At 41.8% G+C, this 25501-nt stretch overlaps 2 protein-coding genes across 9 annotated transcripts in view; one reads left to right on the forward strand and one right to left on the reverse strand.

Moving 5' to 3' along the window:
• Nucleotides 1–25501, forward strand: part of B3GNTL1 (UDP-GlcNAc:betaGal beta-1,3-N-acetylglucosaminyltransferase like 1) — a 107063-nt gene that overhangs the window by 77949 nt on the left and 3613 nt on the right. For 7 of the 8 annotated variants that reach the window (XM_039562000.1, XM_039561999.1, XM_039562004.1 and 4 more), the window contains 5 exons: nucleotides 2415–2539; nucleotides 10370–10505; nucleotides 19987–20055; nucleotides 20917–20991; nucleotides 23328–23414. In XM_039562000.1, coding sequence (XP_039417934.1) covers nucleotides 2415–2539; nucleotides 10370–10505; nucleotides 19987–20055; nucleotides 20917–20991; nucleotides 23328–23408 — 486 coding nt within the window. In that variant the 3' untranslated portion in view covers nucleotides 23409–23414. The remainder of the gene's footprint in view (nucleotides 1–2414; nucleotides 2540–10369; nucleotides 10506–19986; nucleotides 20056–20916; nucleotides 20992–23327; nucleotides 23415–25501) is intronic. The other variant, XM_039562003.1, reaches the window with a different exon arrangement.
• The window catches only part of TBCD (tubulin folding cofactor D), a 114620-nt gene continuing 113925 nt past the window's right edge, over nucleotides 24807–25501 (reverse strand). The window contains exon 40 of the mRNA XM_039561998.1: nucleotides 24807–25142. Within this exon, the coding sequence (XP_039417932.1) occupies nucleotides 25131–25142 (12 nt within the window). The 3' untranslated portion in view covers nucleotides 24807–25130. The remainder of the gene's footprint in view (nucleotides 25143–25501) is intronic.

The following is a 25501-nucleotide window of genomic DNA, read 5'->3' on the forward strand; positions in this document are numbered from 1 at the left end:
ATAACGCAGTCAACATCTTTCCTCCTCTGAAAAATGCATGGCAGTGCTGCTCCTTTGTAATGTGAGAGGCCACTGCTGAGCAGTACAAGGCACCTGCTCCTTCCTAGGGCTGAGTGCACTTTCTTCCAGAGTATTTCTGCCAGTTACAGGAAAGCAAAAGAGCACTTGGAACCAAACAGTGTTTTGAAAGATCCATTTCCTTCTGCAGTAACTCTTCTTAAATATACATATTAATGGTTGTCTTGAATAACGTAAATGCTTATCCAAAAGAAAAGGAATTGCTGAGATGTCTGTGATGTAATCATAGATCTGAATTAAAATCTGACTCCTGCAGCAAGCTGATACGTGCTGCACTTGTGCCCTGAGACACAGTCTGGTATGTGACCGGAAAAGAGAAAAAGGTTTAAACTTTGCTGCTGGCTCAGTATTTCCCTTTAAGCCTAGAATGAGAAAAAAATATAGAAAGGGCTACAAGATAGATGGAAAGAAATTGATTTTGTGTTTTTCTTGTGTTCGTGGTGACTGTGGCTGCTGGCTGCTGCTCCAGCTTCTCCTAGATTTCTTTTATGGCTTTTAAAGTAGCTTCACATAAAGCATAAATTGTATGAGGTTGTCTAAAAGTTTTCTTCTGCATTGCAGCTCTTAAACCAGAGTTCACAGCAATGTCTACAAAGGCAGCCAATAGCTCCAGATGAGCTGCCCTCAGAGAGCAGCTGGAGCAGAGTCCATTCCCTGCAGAGTGTGGGAGCATTGGCCCAATTCGGTGTCACACATGAATCACAGAGCCAGGGCTGCAACTGCAGGCTCCAGAGCCTGAGTGGACTCTGATTTCTCCCAAGATCCATATGTTCAGCTGAGTGTTTTGGAATTGTTTTCCAGGGTTCAAAGATTTTTTTTTTTTCTCGTTTCTCTTCCACACCCCTCTGGCTACTCAGCCTGGTGGGTATGAGAAACAGTCACTGAACCATATTGCTCTCGTAACTAGAGGGCCAGTCCAGCACTTTAATTAGAGAATCTCATTTTCTTAATTATGGAAGAAACTCAGAAGCTGTAGTAATAGGGAAAAAATTCAATATCATTTTTTTAACTTTTACTCCTATTATTTTTCTGTGTTAAAATTGAGGCTGAGGTTTATTCATGTATGTGATGTTGTCTACAGAAAGAAATGTATTTCAATCTCTTCACCTTCTTTTCCTTCTCAATTTTGTCATGTTATCTTTCAGCTTTTTATTGTTGCTACACTTCAATATTTTCTTTGACCCACCTGGTTTTATAAAAGGGAGCTTTTTAGTCTGGTAAAACCATGTGACCTTTAAAACACTGTATTGGGGGGAAGAAATATCTGTATTTAAACATGAAAAAATGAGATGTTCTAGTATTTCAAGAAGTTGTAGCTTTGCAAAATACAAATAAATGCTACTTTTTTACCTTCTGTATAGGGCTTGAAATGTGGGTTTGTGCTTTCATGTGCCTCAAAACAGAATTGGGTGCTATCTGCCATGTGATTGCTCTTCTGCCACTGTATCTCTTGCGTGAAGATTCTCTGATTTTTAAGTGGAAAATGTTGAAGTGATTGTGAAATCTCTAATTTTTCCTAGATCCTGCTAGATCCACAGTTGAGGGAGGTTTTATCCTGTAGTGTTTTCAGCAGCACTGGATGCAATCCCATTAGGATGAATGTACCATGGAAGGAAGTTTCAAGACAATAAAATTCTGTTTTCAGATGTTGCCTCATTCTGAGGTTGCCTTTATTGCAGTTTTTATTAAGGTCTGTTGTTACGGGGCCCGAGTCACCTTTCCTAAGCAGAGACCAGTATTTATATGACAAGCAGAGAAAGAAGGAGAATTCCAGTAAAGCAGAAACAAACCTCTTCTGAAGTCCCTGATCCTTTTCAGTATGAGCTGTTTGGTTACATGGAACTTTAGGCTGCACAGGCTGTTTAGCAGCTGGGTTTCTTTTCCTTTTGGATTCACCTGCACCAAGCTTGAGATCCCTGTCAAAATGAGATGATGTTGATTTTTCTATCTCTGTCCTTGCAGTCAGCTGCACTTCATTTTTAAGTAGCACTGGTCATTCAGTAGCATTAGCTGCATTTATTTCATGACCCATTAGATAAGTTCATTGGGACATACACAAATAATATTATAGAGTCAGAGATGGACTTGGGTTGGAAGGGAACTTAAAGATCTTCCTGTTTCACCTTCAGGACACCTTCTATTAAACCAGGTTTATCCAAGCCCCATCCAACCTGGCCTTGGACCCTTCCAGGGATGAGGAATCCACAACCTCCTTGGGCAACAGAAAAGTTGCATTTGTGAATAACAATTCTATTAAACCATATTAATTTGGCAGAAAAGTAAAATCACTTCAGACGTAACTGAATACTGATGGAATAACTTGTTTTCTGTTCCAGGGTGTCCCAGAAGATTTGTTGTTTTTTTATGAACACCTCCAGAAGGGTGGTGAAGTGTTTCGTGTGAACCACTGCCTCCTGCTCTACCGGTACCATCCCCAGGCTGCGACTCGCTCCGTCCTAGAGTAAGCTGTGGTTTCTAGGAGAATTTAAAAGTTGGGTTTATCTTGGAGCATAGGCAGCAAAGATGGTGAAATTGTATTGGGGTATTTAATTAGGACTTTTAATATGTAACATGCAAGGGTTTCATTCTCATGGTTTTTGCCATATGAACCATAATGTAAAAAATATTTTTAAAATGTTAAGGCTTAATTTCAAAACCAACTGCCTCAATATTTAAAAAGTAAACAGAAACTTGTAATACCAACAAAAATGGTCTTTTGAAAAAAAAACCAACCAGACCAAAACCAAACCTTTAATCTGATAATGTGCTCCCTTTACATATATTATTTTCTTATTTTAAAGGGTCTAAACCATCTAAATCAGATAATGAGGTTTGAAAAATCCCTGAGGATGTTTAGGAGTAATTATCTCAGGTGCTTCCTTGTAAGGTGCCTTTGTTGCCTGCTGCCTTTCCAGGACTGCTCAGCCCCTAAAGGAGGTGTTGAATTGCTGATTCCTCTACATGCTGCAAGCTGAGCCAAAGTTGTTCCTTTCTTTTAGGCATTGACATGAAAAAAAAATTATATGGGTTTTACTGTCCTTTAGGAATCCCATGCCAGAATCACAGTGGTAATGAAATAAACTGTTTTCTTACTCATTAATGATGTAAGTACATTTTTCAGACAGTCCTGTTTTTATGGCTTTGTAGAACTGACCAGTAAATCTGAATATCCCTGTGTACATTTTAGTTGTCCATCCCTGTATTATTGCATATATAATGTATGTAGTGTATATAGTGTAAAATAAATAAGTCCCATAAATAGTACACCTATGGTTAATGTCACTACAAATCTTTGTAAATACATATGTATGTGCATATCTATACAAAATCATTTAGCTATGAAAAGGTCATTCAAGCAAATAGTACATCTGATTTTGATTTTGTAAACAAGCACGAAATATATTATTTTCCTTTTTATTCATGTTTAAATGTAAGGATTTTTTTTTTTTTCCCCCTCTTTTACTGTGTGATCCTTTTGGCAGTTAGTGACCAACTTTTCAGCCACGCATTATGGGATGCTAAGAACTCTTGGAAGCCTTTTGCTCCGATCTGTGGGAAAGCATCTAATTCTTGGAAATTAATTTGTTTTGAATTTACTGCAAGCTGTTGCTTATTCAGATCTCCAAGGTTGTGTGGCACAAGCACCCTGAATTACAGCATCCTGGGGGAATGTGGAAATGCTGTGAGCTGTTTCAGATGTGCAGGGTGGATGTCCAAATTGGCGCCTTTCTTGTCTCATTCTAAGAAATCAGGCGAGCTGCTCTTCCTCTTGGCTTCCTGCTGGTGCTGCTGGGGATGATATTTGGTGTGACTTTCCAAACACGAGGTTGTGCAACAGCTCTTTGTCCGGCCTCATTCCCTTGTTTGTTGCCCGGGTCGTGAAGGGTTGCCCAGTGTTTGTGTCTGGAGACCGAGGTGCGCGTTGAGCAAAAAGAGATTAATGGACTCACAAAGGTTTAAGTTTATAAGTTAAATTGGGTCTTGCCTAATTTGCTTCTTGGTCATTCCACCTTATTTAATGCATCTTCTGGCTTTTCTAGAAGGCTTTTGCTTTATGGTGTGTTTTATTGAGCAGTTCTCTGTCGTGTTTTGCTTTTTGCCATTGGCCTGTGTCATTTTCTAATTTTGAGTTAGCCTAGACCTGGATTTGGAAGTAATAACTCATCAGCCAAATTAATATCCTGTCTGAGATCAAAATGGTGTTTGTAGGAAAGTTGGTTATTTTTTTTAAACACTTTATGCCTAGTTTCAGTCTTAAAAACCATAGCAGGACATTTTTTACACAGGTACATCATTCATTCTTTTCAGCAAAGCCAACAGTCTCTCGTAGCCTGTGATGGTTTCAGTTTATGTGGGTGTCTTTCAGAACCATTCAGGGGGAAAGAAGCCTCACTGCATTTTCAGACTTTGTAAAATATATGTAAAACTGCTTGGGAAGTGACATTTGGTTCTTTTTTTTTCCAGTTAGTATGTATAATTGTAAACATTCATGTGCTTTAGGTCATTTCCTATGATTAGTATCCTTCTGGAACAAATATCTAGAGTTGAGAATATCTGTGAAGCAGGAAACTAAATCTTATGTGCATTCTCCCTTACCCTGGAGGCATCAGTCTGCATTATTAAATGTTTTGGGTGCATGACAGAATCTGCATGTAGTTCAGTGCCTATATTTAGATTTCATTAGGTGCATGCAGAAATATGCATATTCTCATTGTCATTTCATCCAAAGTCTGTGGATACCTGCTGGATTTTGAGAAAGTTCTCTTCAGCTAGGAATTCACACACAAAATCCTACCTAGCATATCTCTTGGATCTAAATCACTTTGTTTGGTGTCATATCCTAGGGCTGTGTGTACTCAGTGCTGCACAGCCACGTTATGTTGATGTGAGACCATATCAGAGCTGGCTTTAGAGTGAGAAGTACTGGAGTAACAAAGCCTGATGTATAATAAAAACATTTTAAAGTTCATAGATTTTCTCTTGCCCAGGGGGAGAGAAAGGAACTGTGTATACAACAATACCTCACTGTGAGATGAAAGTGAGCTGGGAGTGAGGTGAGCAGTAAAACATTGCACTTGTCTTTAGGTAGTGCTGCTCATGAAGACAGGTGGTTGGGGCATGCAGCTAATCCTTGGAGCAGTTTACAAGTTTTTAGTCAAGACAAATTTAATATACTTGGAAAATAAGGTTTGTACCTCCTGTCCAAGATTCAGGCAATTCCCTTTTACACAGAAAAAGTGAAGTGCACCTTCAAGGCTTCAGTAATTTCGGATCCCCTGTGCTCAGAACAAGTATGATATTGGTCTGCAGGAATAACCAGAATTCCATAATCTATTGAAACCATCTGGTTTCAGGCACTGGAAGCTTCCAGTGTCATCTGAGCGAAGAGGAACAGGCGCTTAGTGTGAAACACACATTTGGCTGTTGCAGAGGTGCTCTGAGGCTGGGTCTCGTATCTGTGGTGAGCACAGGAATGCCTCCTTCATTTCCTGCAAGAACATACACGGCCAAAAATAGGCAGGGGAGAGGAATAGCGTAACATATTCCTGTAGAGCTGAAATAAAGATGAGGTCAACTGCATTTTTATCTTCTACGCTTGCATTTGGCACTTCAATTAAACATGGAAACTAATGACCTCATTAGATTCTTGAAAAGTAAATGCCATTAACATTGATAGTCTCTGTCTCTCTTAATAAGCCTTTCATGAAAAATAGGCCACAATGCAAACCATGCCTCAGCTAATGACCCGTGACCTGAAGATGAACTCGGACATTAATAGAACCTATTAACAGTGTAAATGTAATAACTCAGTATAGTCCAGCATTTAATAAGTTCACATGAAGTTCAACAGAACAACAACGGCAAAAGAAATCAGTTTATTCACCAGTATGGCCAAGGTTCAAACAGGATTTATTTCTGAATTTCCTGTGGATGGTAAGGGCCTTGAATTCTGCATGCAGCACTAGCTGTAGGGGATCTGTTTTTTCAGCTCTCACTGCGATTATGAAGTTCTCTGTTCCTCCATCTCTGCTTTATCGATCAGGTGAGGTTGCCCTATCACACAGAACTCTCTTGTGCTGCCATCAATAAAAAGGCCCTGGAAGAGGCCGTTCACTTGGGCAGCTCCTCTTCCCGCTTGGCGTTACCTGAGCACTGTGCAGGGCCAGCACAGAGAGGAGAGGTCAGATTTATGGATCTATAGTGTTTCTGTGGATGGCAATCGATGCCTAAAATTCCAGTACTGTTCAGGATATTGGGCTTGTATTTCTGCATTTCTCAAGTACTTGTACATCTGTCTTTGCTCTGTGGATTCACTTATGTGGCCTCACTGGGGGACGGAGGGGAAAGGCAGTGCAGCAATATGGCGAGGTTTGACTGAGCTCAGACATTAAATCATATTGCTTTTATTGTCACATTATCTTTCATTTCAAAATAGGAGTAGAGCAGATGTTTCTTGACTCCTGTATTCAGTCAGTGGGTCACCACACATTTTTAACAGAGCTCCATTGTTGCATTGCTTGGGTGGATGGTCTGGTAATAACTACTTGGAGCTGAGGAACACACGGCGTACTCATTCTCACCCTTTGCATGAATACCCTCATTTCACTCCTACAGGATTTTAGGTCCTCTTCTTCCTCCCAGGCTCCATAACTGATGAGCATTGAGGGGCCACGGCAAGTGAGATCTTAGGAAAATTATGCAAGCCTCAAAAATTAACGCTTCAAGTGGAAATACATCTAACATTTCTTTTACAAAGTTGTGACAACGAAACAAAAGAAATGGGGAAAAGAATGTATTTCAAGACTTAGGGTCAAGAAAGAATGTTAGGATATGGGAACTAATTTGTACAGTGAGAAGAATTTTGTCCCACCTTCTGGCTGAGGAAGATCTTGTGAACTGAATACAGGCTTGGGAATGGTACTAAAGGCTACTGCAAATTGCTTACTCTAATCTTTTCTGAGAGGGGTAGGAAAAGCAGTCTTGATTTGGGGTGATGCAGAGTAATAATACCTGCTAGGTTTTGCTAGTGGCTGTAAGTATGTAATAATGCATAATCTGAAAATAGCTGTGAGAATCACCTCTGAGTAGTGGTTTGTACAACTTCTAGATCGTTTCAGGCGTTTTCTTTAATTACCCTTTGCACGTTGCTACAGCTCCTGTCTGGTGCACCTGCACTGGCTCGTAAAGGATGGGAAAATGGCATTCCCTTATCCCTCGAGGCAGGAATCCCAGTTATCTGTTCTGGAAACATCAAAAAATGTGGCAAATTAGGTGAACCGGAAACCTGGAGGGAATAACCGAAACTCTCCCCTTTGACAACTGTAAGCTCCCTTTTGCTTCAGCGTGTGGGATTGTTTGTGCTGAGGGAGTTCTCACAAGGATGAAGTCTGTGAGTGTCACTCTAAAAGCTCAGTCAAAATTCTCCCCTCAGTTCTGTATTGATCTGATATCTCAGCTTGCACTGTTAAAAGTATTTCAGGGTTAATTCAAGACTTTAAAGTGTTTGATACAACTTGATTTTTTCATTGGAAACACACAATATGGGGATGTGAGCTTCAGAGCTTTTCTGTGGGCATTGCCATAAGAATGCCTCATAGTGATGCAAGCAAAAAATCACAACTGCTGAGTGTATTGGCTTCATTTTTACATCCCACAGTCGGCATTTGAGAAAGTTTTTTATTGGTGTTAAATGAAGCTGTCTGACAATATTCTTATGGTAGAACAACAATCCAATTAATTTGGAGTTGAATACCTTTCATACCCTTTTATTTCGGAGTGCAGTTCTCTTACATGCTTTCCCTGCTTGCTTTTTCCAGGATAACATTCAAAGGTGAGACGAGTCAGTAAATCTGCTTCAGTCTGAAATCTTCATGGGTGATTAACACTGAGATTTGTGCTGATTGAATTTTACCTCAATAGGCACTCCTGTGGCACAGAGGCTCCCATGACCCAGGCAGCAACCCCAAACTGTGTGGAAGAACCAATACTGCTGTGCTGGGACATCCATCTCCATGACAATTAGAAACATCTTCTCTAAGCCTGGAGGTAGATTGCAGTGTTTGCACTGCACCTAGAAATTAGTTAGAAGTTCTTTTCATGCCTTGTAAGGCTGCCTGGTTTTTTACTTTAGCTTTCTTAATGTTGCAAACTCGAGTGGAAAAGAAACTTGGCGATGTCACTCAAGCCAACAGAACAGATTCTGAAGTTCCTTTGGAATGTAATACGGTGTTATCCTTCTGAGGTCACATTTCAAAGGAAAATCACTTTTAAAACCTTTCCATTTATGTGCAAAGCAATAATCTTCCTTTTTAGAAGCACACAGAAGCTCTAAAATTTCTAGTAAAGTGATCCTGGAAAAATACTTGACTTTCATACTTTATTCCTTTAACTTTCCTTCTGGGACTACAGTGTGCTCTAATGAACATGGAAAAAGGCAAGTGTCAAAGGATGCCAGCAGCAGTTAAAGCTCTGCAGCAGGAATGCATCTTGTGGTTGCATTAGAAGAGATTTTTGATCAAATCCAAGAATTTCTTTTCTCCATTAGTTGAAACGCTGGTGCAGAGCCGTCATCCTTGAAACTGTGGGGAAATTTTATATGGGGTGGCCGTTGTGCTTGGGTCCATTTATTTGTGCATGAAGTCCTTTCCAGGTCATCATGCCAGGGTCAGCAATGAAGTGCTAAGCAGGATCTGGCTGTACTGAAGTGAAGTGGGGTCACTGGAGCTGAGGAGCAATCCCAGCAAGAGTCCTTGTGCCTCGGTCCTATAAGGGCTGCGTGGTCTTCAGGACATGACTCAGGGCTGTGAAGGAAGATGCAAATAAGCAAATGGAAAACCCTATTTGAAGATATGCCTTAAATAAGGAGACACAACGAGGTGTCCCTCAGAATTGCCTGTGAAAGCATGTTACAGCTCAAGGTGCCCTGGTCAGGAGATGTAGGTTAGCAAGATTCATTTGTCAAATTGAGGAAATCAGTTTATTTTATCTAGGACACTGTTTAATAAGTCTGAGGTGGATTCCTGGTTAATGAATACTAAATGAACACTGGAAATAAACCAGGTGATTTTAACAGCAGGCAGTTTTCTTTAATCCATGATAAATTACGTAGACTTAAATATTACATTATAGGGTAGAACATACACACTCAAACATGAAAAAAAACTGTAATAGTCCAAGTAGATCTGCCAGCTGGGAGAAATGGACCATGAACAAACTGCTTTTCTTGACATTGTTTTCTCTTTCTGAGAACCTGTCTTGAACCTGTTGAAGATGTCAGCAGATCTTCAGTATCTAAGTCTGTTGGATGGTCCCTTGCTGCTGGTTCCAGAGCTGTGGGATCTGTCATTTGGTATTAGTGTCACCCTTGTTTTCCTCAACCACTTGGCTTAATTACGTTGTAGAACTTATCCCAAAGATGAAGACTTGCAGGTGTAATTGCAAACAGACATCTGCCAATTTGGTTTTCTTTTTCCTGAAGAATGTTTTTAAAAATGTTATGAAGCATACCGGTTTTTAGAAGAAAAAGTCCACTGCTTTTTGTTTCTAGAAATGCAGTTTCTTACGAAAGTTCCCTTCAAATAAAGGGACAGTCACATTTGTGTCATTGCTGAATAATCCTTTGGAACTTTTGCAGTTAAATCTCTCTTATTTGGTCTGACATGTGCAGGTTGGTCAGTGTGAATTGTGTAACAGCGTGGTTTGTGTGGGACTCTGCAGCTCAGTGATTGTTGCTGGAGGCTGTCGCTGATTCAGGGCTTTGACACCCAAATACCACAAAATAAATGCATTTATGCTGTAGCACTGGGTGCTGCTAGGGGTAAGCTGGACTTCTAAATTTGTGAGATTCCAGCTTCATGTCATCCAAGGTGAATGATGACATGGGCAGATGAACTGGAGGAGGTTAGCTTGGGTTTAGGACAAGCTTTGTGTCACTGCAGGGTTCTAGAGCAGTCCACAGGTGAGTACAGGAGTGGGAAGGGTTGAATTTCATTACCACAGCTGCAGCTTTTCACATTCCTGTGATCTGGGAGGGTTCTTGAAAATACAAGTTGTGTAGCTGCTGCTTCCTATCTATCTGAATGGTTTTTTGTCTGAGAACTTCCACAGAATTTCTTTTCCACGTTTCCCTCAGAAATTTCCAGTATAATGTTTTGATGTGATTTTTTTTTTCCTATTATGTGAATCCCTTTGGTCAGGTTTACATGTAGGTGAGTGTGTACATATGCATACAGGTAGATAATAGTGCTAAAAGTTTTAGAAGTCAAAATCTGCCCTGTTTCTAACTCTCCAGGGAAACCATCTGGAATCACCGAGTCAGGTTTCTTGAGGACAGAGTCCTGAGCTCCTGGACATCGTTCACCATTTGGAATGCTGGCAAGCAAGGCAAGAAGCTCTACAGAAGCTTGTCACCAGCTAATCAGAAAAAGGTGAGCTGGAAAGTAACATTTGTACAAACCCAGTTCTTCTTCATATGCCCCCTTGATGCTTCTAATCTAATGCAGCAGAATTCTCATACAGTATTTTATCCCCAAAGTTGATGTTGATAATTAACATAAATTGGGGAAATTCTCAATATTCTGAGCGATGTATTTCTTGTTTTAAAATGCCATGATACTTTGTTTAGAGCTTATGGTGGGTATGGAGAGCAAGAAATGCACCATGTTGCTGCCTGCTGGTAGCTAAGCATAGGTGAGACACAGCTGTAGTAGCCAGGTACTCAGGATGAGTAGAGTTACTCTTTGTTGGGGTTGTATAATACTGAACTGCCTTGTCCAGGATCATCCATATGTGGATAATATTTGCCCAGTTCCAAAGTGGATACTGGACAAGTTCCTGGTCACTGTGACTCCCTTTGCAAAGCTCAATTGCCCAAAAAAAGGGTGTGGTGTGGGCTGAGTGGGTGAGTAGAAGCTGCTGGACAGGACTGTCCCATCTACAGTCAGCTGAAAATGCTTGTATTTGGCAATGGTAGATATTTCTCAGGACAGATTTGCCCAAGAGTCTAAATACCTTATTTTTATGGCATTTTCTCGTGTGCAATAACTCTATATTAGATAAAGGCTTTAGGGCTAATGTCAAATGGCTGTTTCTTATAAAGAGCCACAGAACATTCATTTTATGGCTGAATATGTTTTTGTTTTCTTAAGAATATGGATGGAAAGACAAAATGACAAATATGTATATAAACCTGATTAATGTTGTGGCCCTCAGACCACACACATAAAAAAAATAGAAGACATTTGTATACACATAGTTAAAATTACTGAATAGGCATGGGAGACACTCAGACAGTAAATGTACAGAGCAAAAATGGAACTGAATTTCCTGCTTGGTACTCCAATGCCATCCCTCAGTCATTGCCATCACATGGCAGTGGGTGAGCTGTATGAAAAGATGTTAAATGCTACGTGTCTCCAATCAGTTGTTTCATTCAGAGAGGACAGACCTGTCCATTAAATATGATTTTATCTTGGTCATGCAGTGCAGTGTGCACAAGATTTTGGGGGGTTGATGAAAATATTCTCTTCCATTACTATTTGCTGAGCACCTTTTGAATTTCACTGAGTGGCTACAGCCACTGGGCTGACACTCAGCAGCCATTGTACTTCTCTCTCTGCAAAATTAGGAAAATGAGAAATAAGTTCCAAGGGAAGAGATGGCAGCTTGTCTGGTAGATTTTTGAGATGTTACAGAAAAAAATAGACCATGTTGGGTTTTCTGGTGCTGTCTCACCATCTCAGCTGTTGGGATTTTGTTTGGTTTTGTTTTCTAGCTTTTTTTGTACCAAGCCAAAATGGAGACTGGTGCTCAGACAGAGCCTCTCCCAAGCTCTGGAGTACATCTGCCACCTCCTCCTGCAGGTGGAGAACACCCCGTTCAACACAGGGTGACAACTTAAAGATGTCACAGAAGAGGGGATAAAAAATGCAAGAGAAAAATAATATTGTTGTGGTTTTGGCACTTTCCTGCCCAAGACGCCAGGCCCAGCTCCTTTCCTGGGGAACGAGCTCCGTGCCCCGCACACGAGCCCCGGAGTGGTTCCAATTAGCGGGATCCTGGTGCTCCTCCCCCTGACCTTTCCTTAACGTTTGCTTTGGCACTGCTCAGGCTGGGATGCTGTTTTGCTTCTGTCAAGGTTACAATTGCACATATTCCAGCAGGGTTTGGTTGGATATTGGAGTTCTGCACCGAGCATTAACCCCTGAGTTACTGGCTGCTGTAGCAGACACGTTCAGCAAACCCACGTGCCAGATGCAATTTCATGAGCCAAGTGTGGCTCAGTTTGCACATGTGCTGCAGAAAACTGCTGCTAAAACGCAGGCACAGTGATCCTTAACACCCTAGGCAGAGCAATCAAACCATCCCCTCAGTCTGACAGGTTATCTGAAGGATTCAGGGGCTTTCTCAGCAGTAAACGAAGATAAATACCTTCAGAAAAGGACTTGTGTCATCCTAAGTGAGAGTAGAGGCTTTGGGATAGCTGATTTCTGATTAAATTAGTGTTCTCTGTAGTGATTAAAGCACTTGTTCTATGGGTCTGTTCAGGCTCATTATGATTGCCACTGTAACTTCCTGGCTTTTCCAAAAGCGAGATCCCAAGTCTGTCCACCTCAGCCAGTACTGAAGCTTAAATGATATCCCTGTGTTTCATATCAGTCACTGGCAAAAGGCTGCAGAAGTAGGGAACAGATCTCACTTCTGCAGGAGCTATTCAAAGGATTATGCTGCTGCAGTTTCAGCAAATAAATTCATATAATTTGCAGTAGGTAACTCGTGGCAGTTTTCATTTTATTCCAAGTGAGTAACAGTAAAAGGACAGTAGAGAAACTCCGTATTATACTTTTCCTCTAAGATCCTTCAGGTATTTTGTGACTAATCTGCAACTCTTGCCAAAGACTCTAAAATCCCATATGAACAAAGGTTGTAAATAGTTGTTGCTTCATCCTTCCCAGTCCTGAAAACAATAAAATGCTTTTCCTGTCTCACCCTTTAAAGACCAACTTAACAAGATTGAAGCTTTCATATATTTTTAATTATGAGAGCACCAGAGATTTAGTATGTTTGAATCTGCAAGTGGAATCTTGTGTTGTCCTGTAAATAAATGGAGGCCCTGAGATATGAATTCATCAATTATGCAAATTAGACACCTTTCAAGCACAATTCCAAAAGCCCCTTAAGGGCAGAAGATGATGCATTACATCAATATAATTACCATTTCCTCCTCTTGAAGGTCCAGTTGTGTAAAAGTGTGATCTTAAAAGGTCCAATGGCCTTTGCAATGCCGGTAACATTGCCAAAATTAGCTGTATAATTTAACTAAGATTTAACTAAGTTTATGTATGCTTTATTTGTTAATTTATTATAACAATTATATCGATATATTATTTCATTCTATATTATATAAAAATCATAATGGCAATTATAATTATTTTTATATATAAAAATCTATTAAAGTATAAAACCATCTAAAATTAAGTTTAGAGAGCTATATTCTGTCTAGACTTAATTTTAGTTGGTTTTATACTTTAAGTCAGTTTAGACTCCTGAAAATTTTACTTGTGCTCTGTTTGACTGTACTCTTTTATTGAGATGCAGAATTTCATCAAATGTCCTGAGACTGACTTTGGCTGGACTGTGGAGTCACAGCAGGGTTGTTTTCTCAGTTGGCACTAAGTACCTGTAGAAAATTTGGGACACATACTCCTAGGATACTCCTAGGATTAATAATGACACCCCACCCCCCCAAAAAAAAACCTACTACATACAGCTTGTATTATTTTGTAATTTTGAAAAAACACCTGGACTCTACTAAATCCTCAAGTAGAGAATTAATTAATTTGAACTGTCAGGCTTAGGGTGTGTAAGAAAACATCTTTTTCAAAAAAAGAATGCTTTTAGTATTTTCAGAACCTGGCAAACAAAGCAATTGCATTTCTTATGCTGACAAGGTCTTTGTGGGATGTTTGAAAAGTCCAGCTCTGCCCTGTGCCAAAGAGCATTGTTTCTTAGGAAACAAAATTCAGGCAATTCTAGGAAGCAGCAGTCTGGCTGTGTTCATACTCACTAACAAATTGTTGCTTTAGTCTGTTTGGAAAACAGTGTGAATGTGACTTATGGTTATGTTAAAAGAGAAAAGGACACCTCAGCAATTCTCCCTTTTCCTTCAGCCATCTGTATGGTGAATATTAAAATGATGCTTTGTCTCCAAAGGATTCAGGCAAAAATCCAAGGCTCAGTATTTTTGCTAAACAGCAACACACGAAGAAAATGATTCCACTAGTAGGTTTTTTTATGAATTAATTACCATGATCTCAGTATTCTTAGGGAAATTCTGCTTCCTGGCTGTCCCCTTCTTGATTCACACTGCTGACAGTGGTTCAGTATTAGCATTTCTGCAAGAATGAAGTCAAACAGACCTTTTTTTGTTTAAAACACATCCGTTGTGTCTATAATTTGCAGCTGAAGATGGAAACCAAATGTTTTTGGGATGCTCCATGTGCCTGGAGGGTTTCTGAGCTGTCTTGTCTGCTCTTTTATTCTCCATCAAGCTTTAGCTAAAAGGAGAACTTCAGCATTAACATTTTGTGTCATTTCCGATGGCTGAAAATAGTGTTCCAGTGGCTCATGGAAAAGCAGGGGCAAGGACCAAACAAGCATCAGCTCATTAGTGGCCTGGAAGCAGTGCTTGTACACAGCCCAGGCCATGCCATCCCTCTAGAACAACCTTGTCTGGTGGTGACAAACAGAGAAAGTATTTTGAAGGCCCTTTTTCCTGGCTCATCAACTGTTTAAAATCATCCACTGCTTTCCCTTCGCCTTTTTCCAAGTCACCAAACCTTGTGTTGCAGCTCTGGTCCTTCAGCCCACTCCCAGAACTGAGGAATGGTTAAGTTTTGTGGCATTTTAACCACTCCAAAAGTATGTGAGTGGTACTATCAGAGCCTGGAGTGGGGACGTGGAAAGAGAAGAGACAGGAATAAAGGGAAGGATATTACACCCACTTTGACAGTGGAATGGCAATGTGAACGCAAGTTAAAAGCCTCCAGGACAAGGAGAGAGATGAAATTTGAAAGTTTCAGTTAAATCCAGGTATAAAACACCCTAAAATGGCGTGGGGTAAACAGAGGCTTCATTTTGGACTGTAGTGAATGCTTCAAGGCCAGGAAAACTCCCTGCTCTTTCCATTTGGGAGGAAGTGGTTTTTGCAAGCTCTGTTCTGTCAGCACAGAGCTGTGCACACCCAGAACAGGCCTGGCATGACTCTGTTCCACTCTGTAGGGATGAGACTCTGGCAGCAAGGTCCCACCCTGTTACCTATGAAGGCAGGTGTATGTTGTTCATAATAAGGGGAATGTTTTATGCCCAGTGTTTAGCAGCTTATTTTGCATGTTGGATTCTGGTATTAAAATCCTCCAGTGACTTTGTTACGGATATGTGGAAAAGGGGGAAGCTACTGCTATTTTCAGTGGAATGGTGTCTAAATGGAATAATGAAATGCATGCTTGGGATTTAAAGATATCCACAGCTTCTGTCCTGGCTCTAATGCTAAAGAGGTGAAATAAAAGCAGCTCCTGATACAGAAAATCACTCAGATTGTGACTGATGCTTGCTGGTTCCATGTTGTGGCAGAAGCTGTTTATGCCTCTGTATGTCTCTTGTTCTCTTTGCCATTGGCTGTATCTATTTAAACTTGCATTGTAATGCTTTCAGATACTTTGTTTTGACATGAATGGCCAGAATTGATTTTGCTTTTGCAGAGATGTATATTAACATGCTTCCGAGGCTTTCTACAAGCTTCAATGAAGGAATTATAAATAGAAGAATTAACAGGGTCACTGGAAGTTTAAAACAGATGGGGATTGCACGAGATGTGGAGGGGAATGCAGCAGGGAAGACCTGCTCCCATAGGATTTTGTAGAGTTTGCAGGTTGTCTCTTTGAAGGTGGCTCTGACAGGACCAGTTGATGTAACAGGGAGGGAGAAGCCACAGTGTGCAGGTGACCATTTATTGAAAGAGTTCTCCAGTTTTCTGTCAGTTCTACTCAGTTATTCACTCTCCCATGTAAAACTTGCCTCTCGTGCCCTTCCAGCTCCAACAGACCTTGAGAAGGTGCTGTGATGTTGTAACATGTTGTTGCTTTCTGTAAATGGTTGTTACACACCTAAACCAAACCACAGGTGAAAAGAAGATGGGGGAATAAAATCCTGTGCAGATCATTCACCATAAAAGGACATTGTTAAGCTGGTGAAATCTTTCAGTTTTTCCATTATGAAATCTGAGTGGAATGGGAAGTGTGAGGAAACATTCTCTGCAGTAGCCAGCAAGTCACACAGGAAACAAACAACAAATTGTGTAATCATAGCAGGGCTGAAGCAGGCAGGTAGTCCCAGCTGCACCCCAAGGCACTCTTGTGTCATTCCTGGTCCTTCAGTGACTTCCTAGGCTGTCCACTGGAGGAGGATCTGCTGCCCATTAATCTCCTTTTCCCCAGGGAGGTCTGATAGCCTGGCCCTGCAGAGCCCCTGTGTTTATTAGGAAGAGCCAGCCAGAGAAGGGCTTTTATCTTTCTCAAACGTGTCTTCCCCTAGCACAGATTGTTTCAGAGTAAATATCTTATCTTTTGAGCTATGTAAACTTTCTCTTACCAGGGAGAAGGCGACTTCTCCTTTTTCCCTTACACCACTGTTAATGGAAGTTGCAATCCATATTTATAAAAATGACTTTCAGTAGTTCCATAGCTTGCCTACAGCAGATCCCCAGCTGTCTCCTCCAGTTCTGAGCTGAGAGAATTAGCAGTGTTTTCTCCTTTGGAAATTTTGTAATTGTGCAGATATTTATACAAGTGATGGTCAAAACAAAAACACTTAATAATTTATATATTTTAGTAACACTGAAGTGTGAGCTGAGGACTCAGTGGTGTCATACTGTCAGAGATATTGCCAAAGAGTCATTTTGCTAAAAGGAAAAGAAAAAAAAAAGGCAAATTGAGACTCCTTTATGGCTTTATAATTCATGGTTGCTTACAGGGAGACAGGAGTTCATGTGTGGATAGATGTTCTTCATAAAAGCTACAAGAAAGAACCCCATTAATGCAGGAAAATAAATAGGTGTCTCTGGGTTTTTCCTGATAGTGTATAAAGTAAATAACTCGCATAAGCCTGATGCCCTTACTTCTCCTTATAGGATAAACAACTGTGCCTAAGTCCTGTATTTAGACTCCAGACATAGCTTTGCTTTAATTGGAAAATAGTGTGTGTCAGAAAAATAGTTGACTTACATTTTGGCCACCCACATGGTGTGCAGCCTGGCAGAAAAATTGCCCATTCAAGTCTGACCTGTTTTCTACTACTGTAAATATCAGATCTAAGCTGCCTGAATCCACTGAGAATTATACAGGGAAATACCTCAGTGATAACAAAAAAGGGTTTGAGTCCTTTCCAGCTTCCAAGGGAATTTTATCACAGACTCACCTGTGTTATTTTTTTCATGGAGGGGTTTTGGGGGCAGGGGGGTTGTTCTGGGGGCTGGGGAGTCACTGTGGAAAAGGCAGAGCTTTCTACACCCCGAAATTTGAGTGATGGCCCAGGGTGAGAGGGAGTATTGGAATTCATGGCAGTTTAGTGATACAAGAATTGTCTTTGGAGAGAGACTGTTTGGAGAGTGACAGGACAAGGAGAAATGGTTTTAAACTGACAGAGATTGAGATTGGATATTAGGAAGAAATTGGTTCATGTTGAGAAGTCCAGGCAGCAGTCAGGGGGTTCTGTTAACTGTATTGTAACACACTGAGGGTGAACAGCAATACTTTCCAGCACATTTCTTGCAGCTGAATTCTCAGTTCCTGACAGCAAAGTGTAAATAGAATTTCACTTTACCTTGTGTCATAAGTTTTGGTGTTCTGTTTTGGTTTTTATTATCTATAAGAGCATAAGCATCTTCAAAAATAGCTTCAGTTATTGGAAGGTAAGTTAACATATTGGACTGTGTTTGTTCCTAGAGCTCTGTTGGGCTGACATTGAAGGCATATCCTGCTAAGTATTGTTTATTATGATCACAGCTTATAGGACAGTAAAACACAGGTGGTAGAACTGAGATTTGCTGAATATTGGCGAATTTTAAAGGTGGTTAGCACAGAATGAAGAGATTACAACTGGGGAACTTCTGTTCCCACAGTGACTTCTACTTGATTCCCTTCATGTACACACATATTTATATATACTCATACATGGATGTGTGTATGTACACATCCACACCATCTGATTTTTCAGCTACAATAAAGCATTGCTGTGGGCATGGAAATAGGGCCAGGGATGTAAAGTGTATTAACCTGTGAAGGAGCTCCTGTGTGTGTTACTGTCCAGCCCAGCTGCACCAGCCACAAACACCTTGTACAATGCCCAGGACCTTCCTGAATCCCCTTCTTCCTTTCTCTTTCCATTCCAATGCTGACACAGGGTTAAAGTCCTTAGTGCAATCCCTGCATCAGGATCACCCAGAGCAAAGGTCTGGCTCTGCCCCCGATGTTGTTCCTCACTCACACAGCCCCACTGTGGAAATTGCATGCTTCCTTAATGTTCTGTCCTTCCTTTGGTGTCTGTTTTCAAGCAACCTCTTCTCCAGGTCTGAATGCCTCCCTCTAAGGGGTTCCAAGGACTGTCCCTGCCCAGCCCCTCCAGTTCATCAGCTCATTTCCCACATGGGTTTGGACGCTGGTGGTTCGCAGCCTTATTTGCAGTCCCTTGATACTTTTGTTTGCATTCTCTTGCCATTGATGTTTAATGAAGGAAGTGATATTATGGTATTAGAAAAACAGTGTTTCCCTCTACACAAACAGAATGAGGTCACTTTAGGTAAAAGAAAAACCATCTTAATCACAGGAAGAAAATGTGTGAGAGCGATTTTAGACACGGAAAGCGAGCCAGCCTTTTCAGCCTTCTCTAACTTAATAAATTAATAAGCAGCTGTTTGGCTTTTCAGATTTTCTCAGCAGTAAGTGTTGTTAATCAATTTTTAATGGAGCAATTAAAAAGATATGAAAGCTGCTATCCAGCTTTCACCAGAATAATTGATTTCTGTACGACCTTATCTATCTCAACTGTTCTGCTTCAGCATAAGAGCTCCATGTAGATGATATGAATAGATCCAATGGAAGTCAGAGGAAAACATAGCCATGTTTATTTTAAAAAGTCTTCCAAAATGTTCCTGGCAACTTAGTGGCTCAAAAATAAGGCCACTGTGTATTTTAGATGGCAGGCATTTATTCTGCCTATTTATGAGGAATGCAAATAAAAACCCATCTGAAACATCTGGCACCTAGGGCTGCAAATAATGCTTTCATAACTCTGGTAAGAATAAGCAAAATGAAGCAGTAATTTGTGTTTGAACACCAGATCTGCTGAACTTTTCAGTCAAAAAATACAAGTCCACAACCATAGGAATTCCCAAACTTGGTGAGCTGTGCCCTGGCATTGAGGCAGGTATTGCAGTGCCCCCAAAGCAGCACCACTGTCCTGGGGTGTCTGGGGGTGCATTCCATGCTTGGGGTGGACAGGAGGAGAGAGGTTTTTATTACATCTCATCTTGGGTTTTAGTGGAAGTGCCAAAACAAGGAGGCTGGTCTCTGGGGTTTAGTTTACTCCCTGAGGATGGGGTTGGTGGTGTTCCCTTCTGCAGTGACCGAGATCACCTGTGCTCATGTACACAGTGTGCTCATAGACAGCTGCAGAATTTTCCCAACTCCTTAAGATACATCCAGAAAGGATTCAATAAATAAAGTGTTTAAGCTCCAAAGGAGGCCCAGGGTGCTTTGCCCTATTCCTGTGTCCATTCCCATGCCTGCAGCATTGCTACAGAGATACATTACAGGTGAAATGCTGCTATTGAAACATTCTGCTTCTGTTTTCCAGGTAAGTGCATTTTGTGATGTTGATGAAAAGAAAATAACAAAAGGATTCTACACGTATGAGGAATCTGAGGTGAGTTATAAGCACTCTTGCATTCTTTATTGTGATCTAGAAGTGTCCTGGGGAATGTGATGAAGGAATTTGTCACTGATCTTGTCTGTTATGTAGCAGCTCATTTTGGTAAAGAGGCCGTGACAGAAGATTGGCGGGCTGGGAATGGACACTGGAATGCAAACTGGAGCCAGGACTGTCAGCTTCACACTCAGTGAAGTCAGTTTAGAAAGACAAAAATACATATTCTGAAAGGATTCTGATGATGGGGTAAAACATAGTCTTCACTGACAGGTTCGTCTTCTAAGTGGGAGTAGAATTTGGTTTATGGTGGATAAAGGGAAGGAACCCTCAAAATTAAAAGATTTCCAGCAAGTTATCTGGTGAAGTCCCAGCTGAGCATAAGCCATTTAACAGTTCCTCCCAGGAGGGAAAGATCCTCCTCTGTCTCTGCTCTTGTGCCTGCTCTGATGTTCTCTGATGGCACAGGAACTGATGCAGCTCACTAAAATGGCAAAAAATTAACCAAAAAAAGAAGGAACATAGTTTGTTATGGGACAGGCTATTGAAGCTGCTTACCTTGCATCGTATCAAAGAGAAAATTGTTTGAGAAAGGGCTGGAAGTAGAACTTGGAGGTGAGGAGGAAGCAGTGGAGCTGTGAGAACTGCTCCTTTCAGCAGCAGAAAGCTGCAAATTCAGATTTGGTGTAACTTGGCACAATTGCACTGAAATGTGACAGGCACTGAAACAACGGGCAGAGAATGAGCAAGGTCTGTTTAGCATCAGGGCTCAACATGTTTTTTCCCCTTTTAAGAGTTTAGCAGCTCCTAAAACCAAGCTAGCAAGTAACCTGTGTGCTTCTGTACCCCTTCTTCCTGCAGGAGAGACCAAAACCAAAAATTCCCGTGTGTCACTTCAGGGACGCGTCTCCGCCCTTCGTGATCTGTGTGAAGCTGGTGAGTTCCACCTTTGGCTTTATCTGCAGGAGCAGCGTTTGCTCCCTAGCAAAATGAGTTTCTATTTACAGTAAGTGACTTTTCCCAGAAGCTTTTGCTATGCAGTTGAATGGCCTTTTTAATCAAACTGATTGTGCAGTGGATTTGGGGGATTTAAATCAGCAGTATTGGGTAGAATTAAGAATAAGAAAAGGTCCAACTTCTGTAAAGGAGCTGGATCTGTTGTACTTCCTTGCCCAATACCAAATATACCCCAATGAGCACATGCACTCAGCCTCCTTTGGGCCCAGTATTTTGCAGCCCCGTGTATGGCAAAGGCTTTGTTTATTAGATCAGGCCTTAAACAAAATGGCTTTTGGCCGTGCCAGTTCTGAAGCATCTTCTGTGCCTGACTGTGGTAACTTATTCCAAATGGTTTAACTGCCCTGAAAATATATAATTAGAAGATGATAACCAGCAGTTCTTTTGCTGTTATAACACAGAAGCTTTAAAATAGCAAATACACTGCAGTGGTGAACATTCATAAAAAACCCCTCTGACAGCAACTAAAACCTTTAGCTCCCCACAACACTGCCATTCTAACGCTGTGCTGGATCTCCTCAGAGATGGATTAGCTGAGTCTCCTCTCCTCTGGTACTGCCTGCTTTTAACTTGGCACTCCCAACCTCATGATCAGCTCTGAGCTCATAACTCTGGGTTGTAAAGCCAGGCTCGAAGTGCCTCGGGGCATTATCGTGTACTGTTGGTTGATAAACTCTTGGATCAGCAAGTACTATTACAACTAATTTAATTTTTCATACTGCATATAATGGTGGGTGGAAGTCCCCAGACAAAACATCTGTGCAACCTGTTCTAAAGCACATTTAATCTGAGAAGCCCTTACAATGAGACTATTATACAACATCTTGTCTGCAAACTCTGGTCTCTGACTTCAGTTGGGATTTCAGTCTATTTTTCCCCTCATGGCCACTGAGCATTTTCTGCTTGCTTATTCTTTACCAACCTAAGTTCCTCACCATTTTCTGAAGAAGGAAGTGTGCTTTAAGGGCCTTTAATTGGCTTTTATTTTGCTGTTCATGGTAGGGGATTATTTTTCCTTTTGATACAGACAAAACCTGCATGTTTCTATGCAGCTCTGAGAGGGTGATTTCAGAGATTAGATGTTTATTAAGTGGGTTGTTTACAAGAAGTGACTCTGTTGGCCATGTACTTGGAGCAGCATTGGCTCATTTATTTTTTCAGGCAGTTCCTCTCTTGTGAGCACTGGCATGGCTTTGGTACAAGAGCAAATCCTTCTGGAAGAAGCAGGCATCCTCTGATCTTTGCTCAGTTTGCATTTTACAATGGCTTCACAGACAGCTGGAGCTGGAATTCTGCTCTGTGAGTTTTTGCTGAAGAGAATGCAAGTGTGGCTTTAGCTGGTCAGAGCAGCGTGGCCCTGCAGGGCCACTTCACCCAAGGGTTTGTGCTCCGTGTTTGCTCTCACTTAGAGGTAAAAGCAAAATGCTCAGAAGTGCTGCATTGTGCCCTGGCTTGGCTTGGATTCCAATGGCTGGAAATGAAAGGGATTTTTATTTTTCTGTCACAGCAATTAAAGTAGCTTGATTGTATAAAGTTTTTAGAAAATATGTGGTTAGATCTCTTATTGTACAGCCCTGCCTGGTTTTTCCTGTGCTCTGGGAATGAAAGATTTGTCTTTAACTCTCCCACTTAATTCAGCATCTGGTCTCTCATGTATTTTTTTAACCCCTCTATAAAGCCAGGTTACTTTTTCCAGCTCCTTCAATTCCAGTTTCAGTGGGACTCCGTTTCTATAACTTGCCATCCTAAACATTCACAGTTAACACCTCACTCTTACTGTTCTGGGCCAACCACACAAACACGAGCAACCGCTTTATCCCCCACCTGTGGTGTTGCCAGCTTTAATTTTTGGGGGTTTTTTTGTGACATTCCTTAAGATCAGTAGAATTAAGGATTCCAGGAAGACCCCAGTGCTCAGGAATGCTGAAGTTGCCCTGTTTTCTTAATGACATCACTGACATCCATTTTCTATCTCTGTCTGCGTTAGCAAACAGAAGAGCAGAGCTGGGCTGAGCAGCCCTTGTGTGCTCCAGAGCAGCACAGCAGATTTGAGGAGTTGCCTGATACCCCCCCATACTAATTTGAACACCAACTTTTCGACATACCCTTAATTTTTGAATAGAAACCTTCCTGAGTCTGGTTTATTTGTTTAGTTCTGCGAATGGGACTTTCTTCTGTGGCCTAAAGAACCAATAACCCAAACCTGTTACAACCTGAAATGAGTTTGATATCATTTTCTTGTTCTTCCTTTGCAGGATTTGACAGGTGGAGCCTTTGAAACAAACCTGGACATGCTGAATCTGAAGGAAGGGATGGATTATTATCACTTTAACTGAACCAAGGTGAGGCAATGCTACTGAAGTGTGCTGCTCTCTGTGTATCTGGGTGCAGGAAGACTGAACTCTTCAGGGGTTTAGAATTTTTTAGTCATTTGTGCTTCATTAATTTACTCTTTGGGCTGAGTAATCCCTTTGTAAGGGAGGTCATAGTTACACCACGGGTAATGCTGTGTGCTCAGTTTTACTGTTGCACATCACTCAGTTTGACTGGGAGCTTGTATTTCTAATTTAAACACCCACCAAACACAGGCCCTCGGGTTACCAGAAGCCTCAGCAATGCCTCAGGCAAAGCCTGAAGCACTGCAAGTGCACAGAGTTTTCTGTCACACACTGCTTGGAGCCCTCAGCCCCTCCCTGCTCCCAGCACGTTCCCTGCTCCCAGAGCAGTTGCTGGTGTGTGCCAGGGCTCTGCAGAGAGCCAGGGCTGGTTCCAAGGGAGCATCCTCAGCTTTGGGGCTGTGTGAGCAGCACAGCTGTGTCTGTGACAGCACCTGGCAGCCAGGTGAGGCCATGTGCAGCTCCTCACCATTTCCACTGCACTTTCTCCCATTGGAACACTCAGGCTGTGCCAGCACAGCTTGTGCTGTTCTTGCAGCAGGGACCTCTAGGTGCAACTTTACAACCCCAAAAGCTCTCAAGAATGTTCTAGAAAGTTCCCTGTGAGTGGCAGCAGAGCAGCACAGGGGCTGTGGGTGCAGGAAGATTTCCTCCTGGGGTGGGTGCAGCACATGGCCAAGGCTGGCTGCTGCTCAGAACCACTTGATCAACAGTCAGTGAAGAACCCTGAGCTCCACGAATTCCAGCTGCCAGTCCAGCTTGCAAGAATCCTTCAGAAGTATTGAATAATCCCATTTATAGTCACTTTCTTCAAAAACAGAACCTGAGCCAGGCAGGTTGGAGCTGTGGAAGTGAACACCTGCAGTTTGCAGCAGATACTTCACAGGGAAATTGGCTTGGTTTTAGCTTCTCTGCCTGAATTTAACCTTCCTTTCAAATTTGTAGAGATGTGTCTAAATACACACACAGCCACTGTTCCAAGTGTTGGGACAGTGGGACTTAATTACAGCCATAAAATAACTGTAATTACAATATGATGTGGCCTGTGCATTTGACCTCCCCCTCACACTGATCTCACTAAATATCAGTGTTGGAGTCATTTTGTAGGGGGTAAGAAATGGGCTGGATTCCTGGCAGCTGTTTGAACAACTGACTCACCTTCCTCAACACTGAATTTACCACAAAAACAATTTGTCTGAATTAGTTACAGAAGGAGCTGTTACGAGAGGCTTTGACATAGGACTGACAGACTTCTCCACAGGGACCCTTGATGCTTGGGATGATTTCAGTATCACTGAGTGTTGCCATTCTTACCCCTGGAAAATAAATCTTGAAGAGACCAGTGCAGCAGGTCAGGTTTAATTCTTGGTGTGTGTACAAGCACAGGCTCCGTTCAGTCAGGGAAGTACAAACCACTGACACTAAACCAGACAGGTCAGTGTGACAGAGCATGACAAGAACCTGCCAGACAGCAACATTAAAAACTGAAAACAAGGAATTTTGGTTGTCTTCCTGTGGGCACATCTGTGCTTTCAGACAGGCTCTGCCTCTTCTGTCCAGCAGTGCAGTGCTCAGCTCTGCTGAGAATCCAGCGTGTCGGGATCCTGGCAGCACAGGAACCACGCGCTCCAGTACAGACCAGCAGCCAGGGCCTGCTGCTCCTCATGCTGAACTCTGCCAGAGAGAAAGGAAAAGGACAGGTCACATGGAGCAGGCCTGTGGCATCACTGTCCTGTGGCATCACTGTCCTGTGGCATCACTGTTCTGGCACTGTCCCAGCTGTAATATTTAGTCCTTTTAACACCATGGTTTGAACTACCCTCCAGCAAGTTTTGTTTGTACAAAATTTAAAGGAGTGGAAAATGCTGATTTCAGCTACAGCCAACTTCATTCACCTTTTCATCCTGCCATGCTTGGCCTCCTCTCTGGCTTCTCCCACTGGTGCCGAGCTGAGTGCTGGGCACTGGTGGGAGCAGCACTGGGGACATGGGCACAGCTGGGAGAACCTCTCCTCTTCAGTGGCACCATGAGCT

This window comes from Corvus cornix, chromosome 18, assembly GCF_000738735.6.
Source record: "Corvus cornix cornix isolate S_Up_H32 chromosome 18, ASM73873v5, whole genome shotgun sequence".
NCBI classification, from domain to species: domain Eukaryota; kingdom Metazoa; phylum Chordata; class Aves; order Passeriformes; family Corvidae; genus Corvus; species Corvus cornix.